Here is a 21,384-nt window from a genome sequence, read left to right on the forward strand (position 1 = left end):
TGAAAAAGTACAGTCCTGAAAAAGGTGTACTAGCTACATTATCTGGTCTCAATTAAACTTTACAACAGCTTTTGTTGTTTTTATTCATGAATCCTGCCGACTGATAAAATAAGGCAGAGTTTTGTATTCTCTTGGCTATGTTGCAGGATCTACATGATGTGTTTACGTATCTAAACTACAAGTTTAATATGTCCACTTTACGATAGAGGAGACATTTGTTGAGATCACAATTCATAAATTTTCTCCCTCCTTGAAGAGGTGTGATGCGTGCAGAGGTTTGCTCTTTTTTGGTCTGGCTTTGGCCTCCTTCAGCTTTTCTTTCAGAGGTAATATAACAGGCCTAGTTGATTTCCTTAAACTAAAGACATCAGGGTAGCTACCTGGAAAATGTTCATGCATCTTCGTGGTCCTATGTAGCTAGACATAATCATCCTGCTTCATGTTGGAATAATGGTTCATGAGAGAACTTAGCAGAGCTCCTCCATACTGAATTATGTAGAGCCACCGAGCCCCTTGAAATTGTGGGATCCTGTTATTTGAAAAATGTTGCTCTTGGAATCAGCTGTTGCCACTTGCCAGTGGAGCGACCGATATCGCTGCCAACTCAATCAAAAACTCATCAGTAAGCTGCAATCACGGGCACTATAGATTGAAGGATTTTACACATGACCCCTGTGTCACTGATTTGCATTTCTGAAGCATGAATGTTGAGTGTTTTGGTGACCTTGATAGCCATTAACTTGCCATGATTGTCCTGTGGTTTAGCTGTTTAAACCCTGTTTTCTGAAAGCACAGCTTGCCGTTTGTCTATCAACAAGGCTTGGTTGAGTCCAGGTGAGGTCCCTGAGGGGGTAGCTTGCATGCATGTGGAGAATGGGCATGGAGGGAGAACCACAGCGTTGTTGCTCATCTATTTGGTGATGAAGAGCTGATGATAAAGGTGTCGGCTGTGACGGAGTGTAGTGCCCAAATACTGTAGCAGCAACTGATTAGAAAGACTTGCATTGACATTGTGGCCTTTTATGTCCTCAAAATGGTCCAAAGTATTTCTGGGCATTTTCTTTAAGAATAATGTATAAAATATGATAACGTGCATTAGAGCTTGCTCCTAAAAACAGCAGCTTGGCAAGATCAGTAACTGTTTGTTGAGGGATAATTATAGTGAAAGCTCACTTGCTCTTCAAAGTGGAGCTGCGTGTGCATACGCAATGCTGAAAGAACCCTTGTATTTGAGCAGGATGCAAAGCAGCACATCACCAGGTAGGGCATTCCTGAGAAGGCTGCCAAATAAGAAAGTGGAAGATGAGTTGTCCGTTGTTTCCACTGTCATAGAATTGTTAGGACAAAGAGGGAGGCTATTCAGTTCATTTAGTCAGTCCACTTCCATTGACTTGTGTTTCCCAGAGCTCTATGAAAAACTTCTGTTAAGTGTGACTCTCTACTTCCTTTCTGGTGACAGTGATTGATTTGGTTTCCACCATTCTTTCAGGAGGTTTGTTCCAAATCATGACTGCTCTGCACTGATAAAAAGATGCTCTCACAGACTGTGTTATCTTTATCCAAGTTTTTAATTCTGTGCCTGTGGTGAACTACATATACCTGTCTGGACACCCTGCTGACTGCTCCTGTGGCTCCTCCCACAGACCCCTGTATAAAGGTGATGGAGGTCTGAGCCCGGCCTCTCAGTCTCCAGGATGTAGTATGGTGGTCACTCACTGCTCGTTCCTTCTTCCAGTCAATAAAAGCCGATACCTCGCTTTTACGTCTCAGAGTGAGTTATTGATGGTGCATCAGTGCCTCTGTCCCTTGAAGCACTGGTTTACTTAACTCATTGAAACAAGTCTTGATCTTGTCCACCTCCATTAACTATCCATTTAGCCTTTGTTCTAAGGCTTCTCCAGTCTAATATCACTGCCATAATTTCTCAATTTTGCAAATGAACAGGAATAGAGTTGGTCAGGAATTCTTGAGAGCATTGAATCAGAAAGCTGACTGGAGAGTTGTGCAAAATATTTTTTCATTTGCAAATTTCAGAAAAGTTGACTACCTTCAGTTGTGAATTTCTTGTTGGTAAGATCAATGTGTTGTTACAAGGTGACACCTGGTGGCCAGGATCTGAAACTGCATGTACACGCGAAATGCATTTTTGATTATTTAAATGCACAAATTGAATAATAAATGTTTTCATACGTTCAATTTTTCCCCAATTAAGATAGATGTCCTGAATAAAAATTAAATTGAGGTTAACAACATTCATATTTGGGCAATAGAGATGACAATTTTTGCAGACATTGCTACCTCAGACTGCCCAGAAGTGGCATATTACTGTCTACATCCCAGCCCCAACACATACACAAAAACACCATAAAATGCCTTCGTTGGTTTCAAGTTCTCATACTAACATTGTGAATGATTGTCTTGTCACACACAGAAAGCATAGGCTTTAAACATGTATCCTTTGAATAGCATATCTTAATTGCTGCCAAGCAACCTGTTAAAGCCTCAGAATTTAGTTTTGTTGTCACTTTTAGAAAATCATCATTTCAACTGTTTAATTGACTCTGTTTCTATCTTTTAATCCAATATTTTTTTCCCTGTATTTGATCTGACATTCATTGTTCTAGATGACCTTGCTCACGTTCAGCGCTTTATTTATTCGACTTCAGTCTGGTTTAGGAGGTGTGCCTTTCTGGTCCTGTTAAACCTCAACTCCCCTGTGCCAGTCTCCACTTCATTTGACTCTCTTCTGGTGCAAAGGTCATAGAACTCAAATGGGTATGGGCAAATCTGCATTTTATTCATCAAATATAGTACATACTTGGTCACTGTATTGTTGTCACTCACTGTCCTATTTTAAATTATTGTTATTATTTTATTATTTTTCCAGCGATGAAAGGATTCTTTATTCTCTCTTTGTGATATAGCGATTCAATATAATCTTTCTAAATAGGTAACCATCCAGACCATTGTCAGGACTATAGTGTTCTGCTGCTCAGCTATGAAGTTATGATTGCATTCCAGGAGTTTTTAGATTGAGAAACATAAAAATTCTGATAGAAAAGATTATCAACTTTGAGTTACATTTTTAAAAAATAAAATCTCTGAAAATTTGTGATAAGAAATTTGAGACTTAATAGCATGAAGATTGAAGAGGAAACAAACTAAGGGAAGATTGTGTCGCAGATACAATATGAGACTATGAAGTGGCAAAGATGGAGGGAATATCAGGACTCCATTAGACTATAATTATACACCATGATAGACTTAGTATTTAGTATACAGTGTTCATTATTCAGAAGTATAAAGTAGTGATGACGAAGTGTGCAGTTTGATACACTTGAATCTGGTACGTAAAATCGTTAATGCCAAACTGGAGGGGAAGGATTTGATTGGATGTATTTCCATTTCTGAATACATCAATTTCAATGTATGTAAATTACATGCTGCTGCTGCTGCAGATGCTGATAACATATATCCAAGTAATAGGTGGGATTTTGAAGATCTTCAGTACGATGGATGTACTTGAGTAATCAGTACTGCGCTTTTGGCTCTAAACACACCACAATATATGCAATTCCTCAATTGTACTATATGTGAGCTTCACATATCTGAATATGGTGAATAATTCTGCCTTACAGTTGACAGACGCATGCATTTTTAGTCTTCGGTTACATAAGTTAAGGACGTGCTGGTTTTGGGATAATTGAAATGGATTATAAGTCGATTAAGTCAGTTTGACATGTGAAACACTTTGTCAGAGGAATTTGACCAACTGTTTATCACTTGGTAGGCAGGGAAACCCTGTGCTTACAAGTGATGTGTAAGAAAATAATGTCTTATTAAACAATTACACCTTGAATTTATATCATACTATCAGAAGGATGATGGGGGATCTCATTGAAACCTTTGGAATGTTGAAACGGCTAGACAGAGTAGATGTGGAAAGGATGTTTCCCATGGTGGGCGAGTCCAGACAAGAGGGCACAGCCTCAGGATAGAGGGGCGCCCTTTCAGAACAGAGATGCAGAGAAATTTCTTTAGCCAAACAGTGGGTGAATTTGTAGAATTTGTTGCCACATGCAGCTGTGGAGGCCGGGTTGTGGGGAGTACTTAAGGCAGGGATTGTTTGGATGTGGCATCAAAGGTTACAGGGAGAAGGCCGGGATCTGGGGTTGAGGAGGAGAAAGAAAAAGGTTCAGCCATGATTGAATGGCGGAGCAGACTCGATGGACCAGATGCCCTAATTCTGCTCCTATGTCTTATGGTCTTATCAAAAGTATTTCACCGGAGCACCAGAGGGGGAGAAAATAGACACATTCTTAAGTGGCTGATATTATTGTGAATAATTGAAAGCTTGCTAAAATAGAGACATTTTAAGGAATATTCTTAAATTAGTTTTAGATAAGGAATTTGTAGGCTTAGAAAGCTCATTTTTATCCTGATAAATAGTTCTGAAGAAACTGTTATTGCAGGCTATTTACTGTCATTAATTTTTTGCAAGCTGGAATTCCGAAACAAATGGGGAATCCAATCTTTAAACTCACTGCACCACCCAATCTCAGAAATATCCTGCTAGTTATTTTGTCTCATATGCCCTGTATTATCCATATTATGAGATAAGAGTAACTAACAAAATAGCACTGGCATAGTTTACAGTAAAAAATGAAACTTCAAAGTTGAGTGTTAATTTGCTGTTTGAAGCTGGAGAGAAGTACTGCATCTGACCATGATGCTTTGGAGGCTACTGATCCTTCAGAGACTCTTTGTAACTGAGAACCTCCCTTTCTAAGTTGATTTTGCTAGAATGCATCTCTTCAAGTTCTTTGCCTGGGCAGGTTTGACTGGAGTCAAGGCCCATTCATTCCCATGTGGAGGATACAGCTGTTTTAGGTCATTGTGAATGAGAAACACTTCACCAACAAACTGAATTACAGTAATCCTAACAATATCACCAAGCCTATAGCATCTTGACCAAATGATCCCCAGGGCTTTTCCCCGCATATTTATTTATGTTGTTTTTGAAGATAATTGCTTTACTCAGATTCTGTCAGCTTTTAGTTTTACAAAAGTTGTTTGATGTCCGGTTGAGTTTGTACAAAAGTTAGATTTTTACAGAAGCACAATTTTATCCCGACTTTCATCATTGGTTTGTCATTGAACATGCTCTGGCTAAATTCACTTAATTCAGCTCAGGTTGGGAGCTTGCTTGTCTTTTTAAATTTTGAGTTACTAACTCCAAATTTTTTTCTTTCTTTATTATTACAAAAGTAATCTAGAAACATCTGTGGTATGTGCACATTCAAAATAACCACTTTCCCCTTTGTCTGTTCTAATTGATTTGTACTCAGTCCATTAATAGTGAAGCTAATTCTTCTTTTAGCTTGCATTCCAAAGCTGTACACGGTTTATGTTAATGTTGTTGAAGGCTATGCTTTGCCACCTTTATTCCTTTGTTTTAATAGTATATTGTTTGCATATACCCCCAACCCTGGGAGCTTCAGTTGAGATCAATGAGTGGTTCTATATTAACCTGAAAGAAGAACCTTAGTTTGCATGAGAGAGACACGTACACACGCTCTCTCTCCCGCACACTCACTCACACTCAGAGACACACAGACACAAAAAATGGTAATTCACCTCAGGAACTAATGTCAAGTGGGTAAAGGAGTGATTAGAAGGAGGAATTTTAGAAAGCTGTCTCCAGCAGAATTGTCCACGAGATGTAACCAACTCGCTGCTTCACCAGACAGAGTAGCCCAAGAGCTACTGGAGTTTTAATGGATGAAGTTTACCCAACAGTTTATACCCTTGCCTCCCATATGTGGGGAGAAGAGGATTTGTCAGGGACCAGAAGAAAGGAGAAAAATCCTAATTTTGTAAGCACAGGAGAGCCTTCCAGCTGATTGCCATGGGCCAAGTAGTGTCAAGATTCTTTCAATGACCAGCTCCTAATGTCTGAAACACTTCCTGAATCTCACTGTGGCTTACATAGAGGCTTAATAAACATGAACTTCACTGTGCATCAACTAAATACTGTGTATTACTTTACCAGCTACCTAATTCATTGTTGAAAATTGGAAGATCACCTGTTTTCAATGAATTCCAAAGAATAAATACCCCCTCTCTGTAAGGTCCAAAAATATGGTAGATTTTTCGTCAGACCAAACCAAAACGAAGGCAAAAGAGCATTTAAGCAAGTCAGGGAAATGATAACAGAGAAGCACAAATCTAGGGTAGGGTACAAGATCATCTCAAAGGCACTGAACATACCTCGAGCTCAGTGAAGTCCATCATGAAACCTCAGCCAAACTGCCTAGGTCAGGCCACCCCTCTAAACTTAGTCACTGGAAAAGAATGACGCTTGTAAGAGAGGCTGCTGTGACACCAGCAGTCCCTCTGAATGAACTGCAGAAGTCAGTGTCTGCAACTGGAGATGAAGTCACGGCTCCACCATCTGGTCAGGATTAACGGGAAGATGAATGCTGCTAAATACAGAAAGATCCTGGATAAAAACCTGGTAGCCTCTGCCAGCAAGCTTAAACTGGGGAGGAATTCCTCTTTCAGCAGGACAACAACCCAAAGCATTTTACTAGACCAACCATGAAGTGACATCAAATATAGAAAACTTGATGTCCTTAAGTGGCCCAGTCAGAGTGCTGACATTAACCCAATCGAATATCTCTGACAAGACCTCAAGATTGCTGTCCACCAACACTTCCCAAATAACCTGGTACAGTTTGAGCAATTTTGCAAGGAGGAATGGGCAAATCTTGCTCCATCACATTGTGCAAAGCTATTAGAGACTTATTCAAAAAGACCACTGGCTTTAGTAGCTGCGAGAGGTGGTTCAACTAAGTCCTGAGCAAAGGGGGATGAATACTTTTGAACTGCTGACATTTCAGTTTTTGAATATTTAGTTTCTCGTGCTTAACAATTTTTAATGTTTTTAGGATAGACCAATAAGACATAGGAGCAGAATTAGTCCATTCAGCCCATCGAGTCTGCTCCACCATTACATCATGGCTGATCCCGGATCCCACTCAACTCCATCCACCTGCCATCTCGACATATCCTACTATGAAAAATGAGCTTGTGATTCATACATAAAAAAATTTCAGTTAAATTGATCAAAATCCCAGGTTGTAATATTTACGTGATTAAAGGGTATGAGGCTGAATAATTTTGCAAAACACTGTATATCCTGCTTTCATCTTGGATGTCTTTTTTCTGCTACTCATGACACTGCTAACTTTTGTATTCTTTGGAAACTAACTAATTGTGCCACTTACTTTGACATATGCCTATGACCACATTTGTTGTTACCTCGATGAAGGTGTGGTACACTATCTGCGTGTTTAAATTTCATCTGTCTTGCTGCACCCAACATCCATCTGGTCTGTATCCTGCTGTAGGCTTAGACAATCTTCACATTATCCAGAATACCACTGATTTTTGTATCATCTATAAACTTGCTATACTTATCTACTATATCAGCATCCAAATCATTGATACATGGCACAAATGTGGTCATTGTGCTTTGGCCAAGGTGCGGGTGAGTTGCAAAACTGTACATACCATCTGTGTAGTTCCTCAATTCTACAGAATCCCCTGAGGAGTAAGAAGGTGCTAAAACCAAAAGCAAAAATCCAATATCCTTCTGATGATGTTAGAGCTGTAGGGGAGGGTTTAAACTGACGTAGCAGGGGGATGGAAACCAGAGTGATAGGGCTAACAGTGGGCCATTTGGTATGCAAGTCGATCAAGTACGTAGTGGGACAGTGAGGAAGGACAGTTAGACGATGGGGCAAAATTGTGGACAATGAGATGTGTTGAAGTATAACAAGGGGTGTAAGAGTGAAAAGGGTGATGAATAAAGGACTGAAGGTGTTTTATTTGTATACACACATACATGGAATAAGGTAGCTGATCTTGTAGCACAATTAGAAGTTGTGTGCACCACTGAGTTGTGGCTGAAAGAAGATCATAGTTGGGAGCTTTAACATTCAAAGATGCATGTTGTATTGAGAGGACAGGCAGGTAGGCAGAGTGTGCGGGGTCACTCTGGTTTAAAAACAAAAGTGACATCAAATCCTTAGAAAGAAGTGACATAGGATTGGAAGATCTAGAATCTTGTGGGAAGAGTAATGAAACAACAAGGGCAATAAGACCCTTGGGAGTTGTATACAGGCCTCTGAACAGTAGCCAGGATGTGAGATATAAATTTCAACAGGATGTAGAAAAGACATGTTATGATAATCAGGGAAGATTTCAATATGCAGTTTGTAGGATACCTACTAGATGGCTTTTTAGAGCAGCTTGCTATTGAGCCCACTAGGGGAAAGGCAATTCTGGATTAGTGTTGTGTAATGGACCAGATTTGATTAGGGAGCTTAAAGTGAAGGAACACTTAGGAGGCAGTGATCATAATGTGAAAGTACTTTCCTTGCAGTTTGAGAGGGAGAAGATGAAGTCAGATGTATCAGTGTTACAGTGGAGTAATAGGAATTACACAGGCATGAGAGATGACTTGGACAAAGTTGATTGGAAGGGGACACTAGCAGGGATGAGGGCAGAGCAGAAATAGCAGGAGTTTCTGGGGACAGTTCAGAAGGCGCAGACTAGATACATCCCAAAGATGAATAAGTTTTCTAAAAGCAAAATTGGGCAACATGTGGCTAACAAGGAAAGTCAAACACAGCATAAAATGAAAGGAAAAGGCACATAATACAGCAAAAATTAGTGGGAAGTTAGTGGGTTGGGAACCTTTTAAAAACCAACAGAAGGCAACTAAAAATATGAGAGAAAAGATGAAATATGAAGGTAAGCTAGCCAATAATATTAAAGAGGATAGCAAATGTTTTTATTTTCAGATATATAAAGAATAAAATGTATGACCTTTTATAAAAGGTATACTAATGAAGTAGGTTTTCAAAGTTTGCAGAGAGATTTAGACCAGTTAGAAGAGTGGGCTGAATGATGGCAGATGGAGTTTAATGCTATTAAGTGTGAGGTGCTACATTTTGGTCGGAATAATCCAAATATCCAAATAACACCCTCTCTCAGCACCACCCTCTCTCAGTCCTTCTCAGCACCACCCTCTCTCAGTCCTTCTCAGTACCACCCTCTCTCAGTCCTTCTCAGCACCACCCTCTCTCAGTCCTTCTCAGTACCACCCTCTCTCAGTCCTTCTCAGCACCACCCCCTCTGGTGGTGGTAAATGGTAAATTTACCATTTACCCTACATGGTAAATGGTAGGGCATTGAAGAATGCAGTAGAACAGAGTCATCTAGGAATAATGGTGCATAGTTCCCTGAAGGTGGAATCTCATGTGGATAGGGTGGTGGAGAAAGCTTTTGGTATGTTGGCCTTTATAAATCAGAGCATTGAGTATAGGAGTTGGGATGTAATGTTAAAATTGTACAAGGCATTGGTAAGGCCAAATTTGGAGTATTGTGTACAGTTCTGGTCACTGAATTATAGGAAAGATATCAACAAAATAGAGAGAGTACAGAAAAGATTTACCAGAATGTTACCTGGGTTTCAGCACCTAAGTTACAGGGAAAGATTGAACAAGTTAGGTCTTTATTCTTTGGAATGTAGAAGGTTGAGGGAGGACTTGATAGAGGTATTTAAAATTATGAGAGGGATAGATGGAGTTGACGTGGATAGGCTTTTTCCATTGAGAGTAGGGGAGATTCAAACAAGAGGACATGAGTTGAGAGTTAGGGGGCAAAAGTTTAAGGGTAACATGAGGGGGAATTTCTTTACTCAGAGAGTGATAGCTGTGTGGAACGAGCTTCCAGTAGAAGTGGTAGAGGCAGGTTCGGTATTGTCTTTTAAAGTAAAATTGGATAGGTATATGGACAGGAAAGGAATGGAGGGTTATGGGCTGAGTGCGGGTCAGTGGGACTAGGTGAGAGTAAGCATTCAGCACGGACTAGAAGGGCCGAGATGGCCTGTTTCTGTGCTGTAATTGTTATATGGTTATATGGTTAAAAGAGTGAATATTGGACCACTAGAAAAAGATGCTGAAGAGGTAGTAATGGGAGAAGGAGAATTGGCAGATTAACTTAAATATTTTGGATCAGTCTTCATAGTGAAAGACAGTCTACCAGAACTTTGAGAGTGTCATAGGGCTGAAGTGTGTCATTGCTATTACTAAGCTTGGGAAGCTGAAAGGTTCTGAAGGTAGATAAGTCACCTGGACTAGGTGGACTATACCCAAAGGTTCTGTAAGATTACCTGATGAGATTGTGGAGGCATTAGCCAATGATATTTCAAGATTCACTTGATTCTGGGATGCTTCCAGAGGACTGTGAAATTGCAAATGTCTCTCCACTCTTTTAGAAGCGAGGGAGACAGAAGAAAGAAAACTATAGGCCAGTTATCCTGACTTCAGTGGTTGGGAGTTGTTGGAGTCCGTTATTAAGGATGAGGTTTCAGGTGCATACTAAAGTAGGCCAAAGGCAACCTGGTTTCCTTAAGAAGAAATATTGCCTGTCAGATCTGTTGGTATTCTTTGAGGAAATAATAGGCAGGATAGAGAAAGGAGAGTCAGTGGATTTGTTTATTTGGATTTTCAGAAGGTCCTTGACAAGGTGCCACACATGAGGCTACTTAACAAGGTAAGAGTCCATGGCATTACGGGCAAGATACTAGCATGGATAGAAGGTTGGCTGACTGGCAGGAGGCAAAGAGTCGGAATAAAGGAAGCCTATTCTGGTTGGCTACTAGTGACTAGTGTTTTTCCACAGAGGTCGGTATTGAGACCACTACTTTTCATGTTATATGCCAACAATTTGTATGAAGGAATTGATTGCTCTGTGGCCTTTGTGGACAATATGAAGCGAGGTGGAAGGGCAGGTAGTGTTGAGGAAGCAGGGAGTCTGCAGAAGGACTTGGACAGATTGGGAGAATGGGCAATGAAGTGGCAAATGGAAAATAACGGAGAAGTGTATGGTGATGGACTTTGTTAGAAGGAATAATGGAATAGTCTATTTTCTAAATGGGGAGAAAATTCTAAAATCAGAGATGCAAAGGGACTTAAGAGTCCTTGTGTAAAGTTCCCTGAAGGTTAAATTACAGGTTGAGACAGTGGTAAGGAAAGCAAATCTGATGTTAGCATTCATTTTGAGAGGACTAGAATATAAGAGCAAGGATGCTTTATAAGTCATCGATCAGACTGCAGTTGGATTATTGTGAGCAGTATTGGACCCCTTATTTAAGAAAAGATGTGTTGCAATTGGAGAGGGTCCAGAAGAGGTTCATGAGAATGAATGGGTTAACATATGAGGAGTATTTGATGGGTCTGGGCCTGTACTCGCTGGAGTTTAGAAGAATGGTGGGGGGGAGTGGAGGATCTTATTCAACCTATTGAACATTGAAAGGCTTAGACAGAATAGATGTGGAGAATTTGTTTCTTTATAGCGGGTGAGTCTAGGACCAGAGGGCACAGCCTCAGAATAGAGGACGTCTATTGAGCTGAGGCTGGTGAATCTGGAATTCCTTGCCATGGATGACTGTGGAGGCCAATATGTTGAGTATATTAAAGTGGAGGTTGATGGGTTCTTGGCTAGTCAGGGTGTGAAATGTTATGGGGAGAAAGCAGGAGGATGTTGTGAGAAAATAAATCAGCCATGATGGAACGGTAGAGCAGACTTGACAGGACAAGTGGCCTAAATCTGCACCTTTTTCTATGGTCTAAAAAACGGAGAGATCTCTTCCAGTCGCCATCAGTAACAACCTGTATCTGTCAGTTTAATGAACAGCTTCTATCAATAATACCAAAACTAAGTGGAATTTTTCTGTCATAATTATTGAGTGTTTATGTAACCAAACAGATGAAAAATGAAGAAGGAATGCCTAATTTCTTGCTGTGCAGAACAAATCCATTCTGGATGATTACTTTTCTGAAGGTGTGCTCTCAGTTGCCAACAAAATGATGGAAAATGCTATTGGTGCCATTAAGTAGCGGCTACCAATATCCACTGACCATTGCTCAGTCTGGGTTTTGCTAAGATCACTTGCCTGTGGACTTGATTGCAGCCCTGATCCAAACATGAATCCAAGAAACAAACCCCAGAAATAATGTGACATTGATGCCTTTTGAAACCCAGACACTGTGATTGTGTATGAAAGAACCCTGGTACAACTAAGGTTCATGGGCATCAAGGGAACGTGTCTCAGTCATTGAATTCACACCTTGCACAAAGGATATAAATATAGGATTCTCATACAGAATACTACAGAAGCTGGAAATCTGAATTAATAGTAAATGCTGGAAACATCTGCCTTTCTCTCTCCATTATTTTCCTAATAAAAATGGTTCCTTGATCTAATCTTTGAAGTGGCAATCCCATCTCAGTATTAATAGTTGCATTTGGACTTCTTCTATGGTTAGTGTTGAACGGACTCCTGTTGGGAATGATACTACCTCTCATGTAAATTCATCCATGATTACCAGCAATAGGTATTTTCTCTATTAGGTTTGGGACCTATGAGGTTGGTCAAGAGCCCTTAAATGTCAACTATCTACTTTAAAGGATTTCCAGATGTTGTGCTTGTCAGAGATGCACAAATGGTCTTAACCTTTCTTAACAATTTAAAACTTCTTTATGTGCCAATATGTCAGTTAGTGCCCTTTGAGATCTTAACACAGTTCTTGGCTGCTATGGGTTTTCTTTATAGAGTAGCTATTAATCTTGTCAACAGGAAATAGCTCTTTCCTATTTTACCTGAAAACAATTGGTTAATTTATCTGGTTTTCCTTGGGAAAAACAATCCCTTCCTGTGCAGTGTCACCACCAATCTCGTAAACTGCAGATGTATTCTATTGGTTGGAATCTTTAAAATGGCTTACTTGCTCCCCCATTGTGAAAGATGACCTCCACCTCTAGTACTCTTCTGACTCCTGTCATTGCCAACTGTTTTGTCACCTGCAACCGAGTCTCCAGTGATCCTGGCTAGGCTAATTGCGGAGACAAAGACAAAGACAATTTTTATGTGGAGTGCAAAGGATCAAATGTTTATCTGAGCTTAAGGAAGGGAAAGTTGTCTGTGTCAAGCTGGTGAGTAATCATGGCAATTTGTGCCCATATTTTGAGGAGGAGTAAATCCTTGTTCCATGTATGTCATATTGGCTTTCACAAATGTCCCCTCCATCATTAACAATTGCATTTGATCTTCAAACCACTTTTCTTTCTCATTGACTTTGCAGTATTTTAACCTGTTTGCATTTCATGCTGCCAGTATCTAATGTCTTCCACATTCACACTCAAAACATTATTTCAGCTCCTGTGAATTGATTGGAATACTTTCCACTTGTTGATAAGTGTGCAATTCCAAATAACTCCTTACAGGAGCAATCTGCTGGCTTGATTTGCACCACATACTTTGCTCTAAGTGTTCACTCTTTCTGCAACCAATCCACCATTAGTGTTTATTGTGTTTACAAAGTGCATGACAGGTGCTTTCCCGGGCTACTCCTGAGAGCACTATGATAAATCCAGAAGAGAGCAGGAGCAACAGTTTACAGGATCACTACAGCCAGGAGATTCCCGTTGAAATGGCACATTGTCATTAATTGGAAATTTTTTTTTGCTGCTTTGTTATTATTGGAATAAATGCATTGGGAGTACTTTCGCCAAAAGGTCTTCCCTGATTCACAAAGTTGGCACACCATGACGTTCTCAAGGTCAATTACGCAGATGAGAAATATTGGCCTTTCTTGTATCCACATCCTATAACAGAACAAAGAGTAATTATTCTAGGCTCCGTAATGGTAAACAAATGTATCTAAGTGATGCTAAACAATATGTAGGAAAAAAATGCATGCAAAATGCTGGAGGAACTCAGCAAGCCAGGCAGGATCTATGGAAAAGAGTAAACAGTTGATGTTTTGGGCCGAGACCCTTCATCAGGACTAGAAAGGAAGGGAATGAAACTATTTTCCAATATTGGATTGATTTTAACTGTGCTGGTTTCCTCAAATTATAAGTTGAGTTGGTAGTATAACATAGCTGGACTTCTCAATCCAAGATGTGCACTAGCAACATCAATCTGTATTTTACCTTTTTGTGTAACAGAGCACCGCTAAGAGTCCTGTCTATCAAATTTGATATAAACTTACTAAATTGTTCAGTAGACCAAAAACTTAGCAAGGTTTGAAGACATATTTGAAAAGAAGGAAGAAAGTGCAGTGGCTTAGGAGGGAAATTCCTGACCTCAGGATCTTGCCAACTTAAGACATATTGCTTGTGCCTCAACAACTGTATTTAGAGATTCCTATGGCCAGATTTAGAGGTGTACAAACATTTATAGAACAACAAGGCTGTAGAAGCTTAAAAAATAGTTATTCGAAAATTTTTGCTGAGAATTTTGATCTCTGGTTTTTGCTTGACCGGGATATGAAGAAGGTCAGTGAGCATGGACGTAATACTTTAGGTGAATGGAACAAACAGCAGAATTCAGGTTTACATAGCAAGGCTGGCAGCAGCCTGGTGTACCAGTCGAGGTGTAGGAAATAAAGTCACGGATTGCCATTTTGGCAGCAAGTAACTGAGCTGGGGGCAGAGTTAGACCTTCCTGGAGGTGGAAGCAAGTGGTGTTGGTGCAGATGTGTGGATTGAACCTCACCTTGAGGTCAGAGCTGACTCCCAAGTTTACAATAACTTGATTGGTTTTCAGACCTGCCTGGAAGAAGGAGGGGGAGTCAGTGGCTCTTTGAAATCACTGTAATGAACTCTTAATCACCAGCTCCAGGAACATAATTTTGAGTATATAATTTTCTAGCAGTGTGTTAATTGCTTGTTTCCTTTCCTTTTAGTGGAAGCGTGAGCAAGAGTTTGATATGCAATTATTAGAAAAAGCGGTGAAAGATCATAATGGTGTTGAGGACGGATTTGCCAAATCAGTGCCGGTGATGGAAGCTGATGTGGAGCCACTGGATTACAATTTGGATCTCAGTAAAGAGGTAATAATGCTACATTATAGCATTTGCAAACATCAAATCTCCAGTGTTAAAAACAAAAATCAAGGAAGTCTTACATACCATTTTTCCCAAGCTCAGGACATCTCCAAACTGTTGTGTATTTAATATTCCAGTAATATTTGAGTAATCTTGTGTGTGTGTGTTAATATAGTTTAATTAAGCATGTGGTAATTCCTTGCTTGAAGTAAACACAAAGTTCAACTTGCATTCCCAGCTCTCTGGGAGAGGATATGATGGTATTGAATGCTGAGTTGTAGCCGATAGAGAACATCTTGAAGTATGCATCTCTGCTGTCCAGATGTTCAGGGTTGAATGAATAGCCAATGAGATGGCATCTGCTGTGGACCTGTTGCTTCAGTAGGCAAATTGGAGCAGCTAATTCAGTAGCTAATTTGCACATACCAGCTTTCCGGTGGAGGAGGAGGAGTTAAATGACTGGATATTCTGTTTGAATTGACTGAAGATTCAATGTTGCCCTTATTTTGAATGGTGTCAGTGCGTAAGGAGTTCCTTCCAGAAGTTTGCCTCTAGTGAAAATTGCATTGCAGTTCAAATGCATGTGTTACAACTATACATGCTCATGTTCCTCTGAGCACCCTGAAAGGATGCATTGTGTACCGCTGCTGCAATGGATTAAATATTTGGCCATCTGGAATCTCTGTTAAATTATAGGAAATGTTCTGAAACACGACCTGTGTTCGCTGTTTCAAACTTAGTTAGGATGACCCTCAGTTCAACCGCCTGGTTTGTTTCTGTGGAATCCTACCTTTGGAGTATTAGTTGTGAACACTTCTAACTTCTTGTATCATCCAACCTGCAAACAAACCTTTATCAACAGAACATTTGAAGATTAAGCAAAATTAAATCATACTCTCTGTCTGAGGCAGTGGCCTTAGGTTTCACAAGTTTGGAACACATTATTCAATTTGTAACTGTGCACATATTCCTCAGTAATTTTATTTTCTCTAGAAATGTGTTTTTGGGCTAGTGGTTAGAATGAATGCAGCATTTATACAAGGTACCTGTTAACATGAATTATATGGTTAACAAATTGAATAATTTAAGGGGAGGGGAAAATGTACCCAGTTTGGTAAACCATTGTCTGCAACAATCATTTGTGGAACATAACTTGACATAATCAATGTGCCTCAGATTTAGAACACCCACTTTCCCACCAGCGTTTATTTCAACAAAGCATTTGAGGCACAAATGGAACTGCATTTAATTTGTTTAAATTAATTTCACCCTGAACACTTTTTGAATGGTGGAAAATTGAGATTTTATTTTGAGTAGGTGTACTATATTTAAACCTGTTTCCAAAAATAGTTTTTGTTAATCTATTCAGTCTGCACTCCCATATTATTATTAATTTGATCCTTTTGTCTTTTAGTTATCAAAGCCAGACATGGTTTTAATTCCAGAGCGCTATATTGAAATGGAGCCTGACGAACCACTCTCCTATGAAGAATGTGAGGCAAGGAGACGCAAGGTGCAAAAAATCAAAAACATTCTTGCTAAATCAAGGTACTTGTAAATAAATGCGTGATTTTCATTGTATTTTTAATTCAGATACTCACAGGTGGTACTTCTGTTAAAGAAAGTTCTTGATTTAATGCTGGCCCTGACTGAACAATTTAAAATCGACTGAATAGAACCAATATTCTACAATATTTCAAATCCAAAAACCATGAACTACCTAAAAACACATCCCATTGCTCTTATTTCCCTTCTCCTGATGTGCAAGCAACATTGGAGTAGTTAGAGCCCCTGTTTTTAGATTATCTAGTACGTTTGATTAGGATGCAGAACTAGGCACACTAAATCATGAAATGTAGCTGAAGCATTCACACTATATTTGTGATAAACATGTGGAAGATTATTAATAATATTGGTATGAGAACAGGATTAAATTATAAAGAGGGAGTGGATGGGCTATGACTTTGGAGTGACTGAGAAATGATCTGATAAAAGTATATGAAATTATGAGAAGTGTACATAGGGTAGGTGGTCATTCTTTTTCCCAAGATGGAAAATTAGAGGGTCTAGGTTTAAGATGAGAGGGAAGAGATTTAAAGGAGATCCAAGGGAGAAGTGTTTCACATGGTAGGTATGTGGAACAAACTGCCACAGGTACAGTTACAACATTTTAAAGATATTTTGGGCAGGTACTGGACAGGAAATATTTAGAGGGATATGGGCCAAAACTAGGCAAATGGGGCTAGTCATGGGCAAGTTGGCCTGAAGGGCCTGTTGCTGTGGTGCACACCTCAATGAATCTACGATTAACAAAAAATCATTAATGGTTTCCTGTAAGGAATGACATTCTGTGAAAATAAATGGAATTGTTAATGTATAAGTAAATGAAATTTTAGAAAAATAAGTAGGATTTTGTGTTGTTACCCTTAAGTTAAACACTATTGTACTTTGATTCAAAGTATTCTGGACACTACAGAACATAATCTGATGCCAGTATCGCTGATCTTCTTGCTAATTAAGTTGTATTTGTGCAAGCTTGATACCTATTAAGGATATACCTCACAGTGTCCATACCAGATAACTTGAATGAGGTTTTGACTCTTGGCTTTTTAATTAGTTTAGATTAGAATCAATATATTAATGTGAGGTAATAAAAGGGCCACATTTCCTTTGCTCCCATATCTCCACTTCTTATTTTTTGGGATGGGATTCATGATGGTTTGATTGTGAAATCTAGTGGTCTGATAGAAATCTCGTAGTCTGAATGGGGCCGAGAGGTCTGATTCATTGAGATATTCTGTATTTTAGTGAACGTACCTTGGTGTCAGAAGGTATGTCTGGGATGCAGTTGTTTCACTCTCAAAATGGAGGCTCTTGTCCAGATTAGAACATAAGAGATAGGAGAAATTAGGCCATTCAGCCCATCGTGTCTGTTCTGACATCATGGCTGATTTATTATCCTTCTCAATTATCCTTCTCCTGGCTTCTCCATGTAACCTTTGACGCATTGACTAATCAAGAACCTGTCACCTCCGCTTTAAATACACCCAATGACTTAGCCTGTACAGCCATCTGTGGCAATGAATTCCACAGATTCAGCATCCTTTGGCTAAAGAAATTCTTCCTCAGCTATGTTCTAAATGGACATCCTTGTATTCTGAGGTTGTACCCCTGGTTCTAGACTAACCTCCTAAAGGAAACATCCTCTCTATATCCACTCTATCTAGGCCTTTCAATATTTGATAGGTTTCAATGAGATCCTCCTCTCATTCTTCTAAACTCCAGTGAGTACAGACCCAGGTCCATCAAACACTCCTCATTCATTAAACCATTCATTCCCAGAATAATTTTTGTGAACCTCCTCTGAACCCTCTCCAATGCCTGCACATCTTTTCTTAGGTAAAGAGCCCAGAACAGTTCAGAGTACTCCAAGTGCGGTCTGACCAATGCCTTATAAACTCCTCCTCCCTCGGTGCCTCTTACACCCTCAGTATTACATCATAAATTAATGCTAACACTGCATTCTCCTTCCACACCACCAACCCAAACTGCAAGTTAAGGGAATCCTGTATGAGGACTCCCTAGTCCCTTTGCACCTTTGATTTTTGAATTTTCTCCGTTCAGAAATTAATCTATGCCTTTATTCCTTCTACCAAAGTACATGACCATACACTTCCCTACACGATACTGCATCTGCCACTTTGTCCTTCTTCGTATCGTCCACTAACTTGGACACAGAACCATCAATTCTGTCATCCAAATTATTGGTGTATAGCATGAAAAGAAGCAGTCCCAGTGTCAATGAGAAAATTCTCTGTTTGTTCCCACCATTTGCCTCCTGACAGTCTGCCAGTTTTCTATCCATACCTGTATCATTCCTGTGATACTGTGTGCTCTTGTCTTGTTAAGGAGCCTCATGTGTGACATGCAACAGCCATGGCTAATATATATGAACCTGGAGGAGACTTCACTTCCCCACTGTCCTAAGCAGTAGGTGTTATATTGGGTTCTTGTTCAATGAAGATGACACAATCCAGTGGGTTTGGAGAATTCCAAATACTCACAACCCTCATCATAACCGTCTCCTCATCTCCAGCTGACCCCTTATCCTAACATTATGTCCTTGAATCTTGGCTCCACAACTTTATCAATTCCAGCTTTCCTTATCCTATTCATCCAACACAGCCAGGTCCTCTGCACTTCCACCCCAATCAACATCATTTGTCAGCCATCTTGAACTTGCTGTTTTCCTGTCACCAAATGGTGTGTCCTTGCAAACAAACCTCCCGCTCCCTCAACCCCAGTGGCTAGGTTGTTGGCAGGAAGTAACTGTGATACTGCTCTGTTAAGTATTGTGTTGCATTCTGAATGTGATCTCTCAGAATTGTTTTTTTCTCTCTCTCCATCAGTTTCCAGAATATGCAGACAGGAGTTAACAGCAGAGAAAGTACAGCTGATGTAGATTCACAACTGCAAGAGCAGGAACGTATTATCACCATGTCGTATGCATTAGCATCTGAAGCTTCCCAACGCAGTAAAATTGTAGCAGGTACACCCTCCTCTTCTAATATCGACACACAACACCTAGAAATTGTTTTTTAAATGTAAAGTCCACTTCATCTGTATCATCAATTAAGAAAGAAGATTTAGAATAGCTTTCACATGCCTTAATGGAGGTGAAAATTGTAGACTGAGCAATTATTGAATGTTTTCTGCATATTCATTATTGGTCAGTAATAGTGTGGAACAGACAGAACCACACAAGCAACAGGGCCTCGCAGCTGGGGACAAATATTACATTAAAAACTATTTGTTACCTTTCTTGATTACAGTGATAGAATTGGCTTTTGAAATAAAAATTCAAAACTTAAGATTTAAATTATATATACAAAGTGTTTACAGGAGTTAATTTTTTTTTCATATAAGTGAGATCTGAAAGGAGTTGCTTCCAGCAGCAGTCTCATCCATCCATTTAGAGGGTGTGAGTTGATGTAATAAGAACAGGTTATTTAATTTCTCAGTCAAACATTTGGTAAGTAATTGACATGAGATTCTTGGTTGACTCTCTTTCATTCTCACCCGAGCAGCACCACAGTCAGTTGTATCATTCACATTGATCAAATCCATCTGCTGCAGCCAATGATATATTTACCATTAAAACCATATGGGCAATAACTGATAGTTTATTTTATAAATATCCAGTAATGTGAAAGATAAACTGATTCTTTATATTACTAAACACTAAGGAACACACCAACTTCTGTTAATTTATCTGTTATTCTTAAAACTAACGATGACTTATTTAGACCAGAAAGGCAAAAAGGTTTGAAGAAATAGTATCAGACTGGAGCAGTTGGTATATATTTAAGTTGATCAGTTTTGAAGAAATAAAGCAGTAGGTTTATTCCATCAAATTTTTTGTTTGCTTTGTCAGTCTCACTGCCTTCAATATGCTAATTGTATCATTTCATATTAAATTCTATTGAATTCCATTGTCATGTTACTGTACATTGTATAATCTTGCCACTAACCACACACAGTTTGCTTTGGACCTCAAAATTATAATTTGTCCTTTATAATCACTTGTCCGTTTCTGCACGCTGCTCTCTCAAGGTCTGTGCTCCTAAAATACATGGGGAACTTGCCATAAAATATTTCTAAGCACTATAAGAATCTGCATTTATTTTCTAACCAGATGCTAGTCAATTTGTTACTCATCCCTAAATTCCTTATTCTTAAAGCTTTTTCCATACATTGAAGCCTTTGAAGTGCTTTTGAAAGTTTTTTACTGTAATGCCATTCGTCACCTCTCCAACAGATTCCTTTAGGATTATGACATTATGGCCCATATGATATAATACTCCTTTTGCAACCTCAAGTAAATTTCATCTCTAGTCTGATATTTATCAATTATATTTGTAATTGTCTTTTCTAACATAACAGTGAGGGATTGCACAACAGTGTGGGAAAAGCACCTGTATAGTGCTGTACTGTCTTAAATCTACTATTGGATTCTAAAATCATTTTCTTTACAGTTTTAGTCCCTAATAATTTTGAGAAAAACATTTTAATTTTAATGAGGCAGTTGAAATTTGCTGTTTCTTTTCTTTCAAATCTCTGTATTTTATAGTTGTAAAATATATTTGCATGCTCATTTTGATTACTTGTACAACAGAATTTGTTACAAAATTATCCTGACGTAGCGAGATTAGTTTTCAGTTGAAATATGTCACACCCATGTAAACTGCTTGCCCAGATAATTTATTGTCTTGCATGTCCCATATTAACTCTTCCTGGTAAGTTCCCTCCCTCCAAGGCAGTTTCCTTTCACGATTATTGTTGCTTTACAAAGGCCCTCTCTTTTGGATGCTTGCGAAGTTATGGAAGATTGCTAAGGGCTTTATCAATTTTCAGTCTG

At 39.2% G+C, this 21,384-nt stretch overlaps 1 protein-coding gene across 17 annotated transcripts in view; it reads left to right on the forward strand.

The window, feature by feature from the left end:
* The window catches only part of plekha7b (pleckstrin homology domain containing, family A member 7b), a 401,998-nt gene that overhangs the window by 374,510 nt on the left and 6,104 nt on the right, over window positions 1-21,384 (forward strand). For all 17 annotated transcript variants that reach the window (XM_073049397.1, XM_073049398.1, XM_073049399.1 and 14 more), the window contains 3 exons: window positions 14,826-14,972; window positions 16,381-16,514; window positions 19,376-19,515. In XM_073049397.1, the coding sequence (XP_072905498.1) occupies window positions 14,826-14,972; window positions 16,381-16,514; window positions 19,376-19,515 (421 nt within the window). The remainder of the gene's footprint in view (window positions 1-14,825; window positions 14,973-16,380; window positions 16,515-19,375; window positions 19,516-21,384) is intronic.

This window comes from Hemitrygon akajei, chromosome 6 (genome assembly GCF_048418815.1).
Source record: "Hemitrygon akajei chromosome 6, sHemAka1.3, whole genome shotgun sequence".
Taxonomy (NCBI): domain Eukaryota; kingdom Metazoa; phylum Chordata; class Chondrichthyes; order Myliobatiformes; family Dasyatidae; genus Hemitrygon; species Hemitrygon akajei.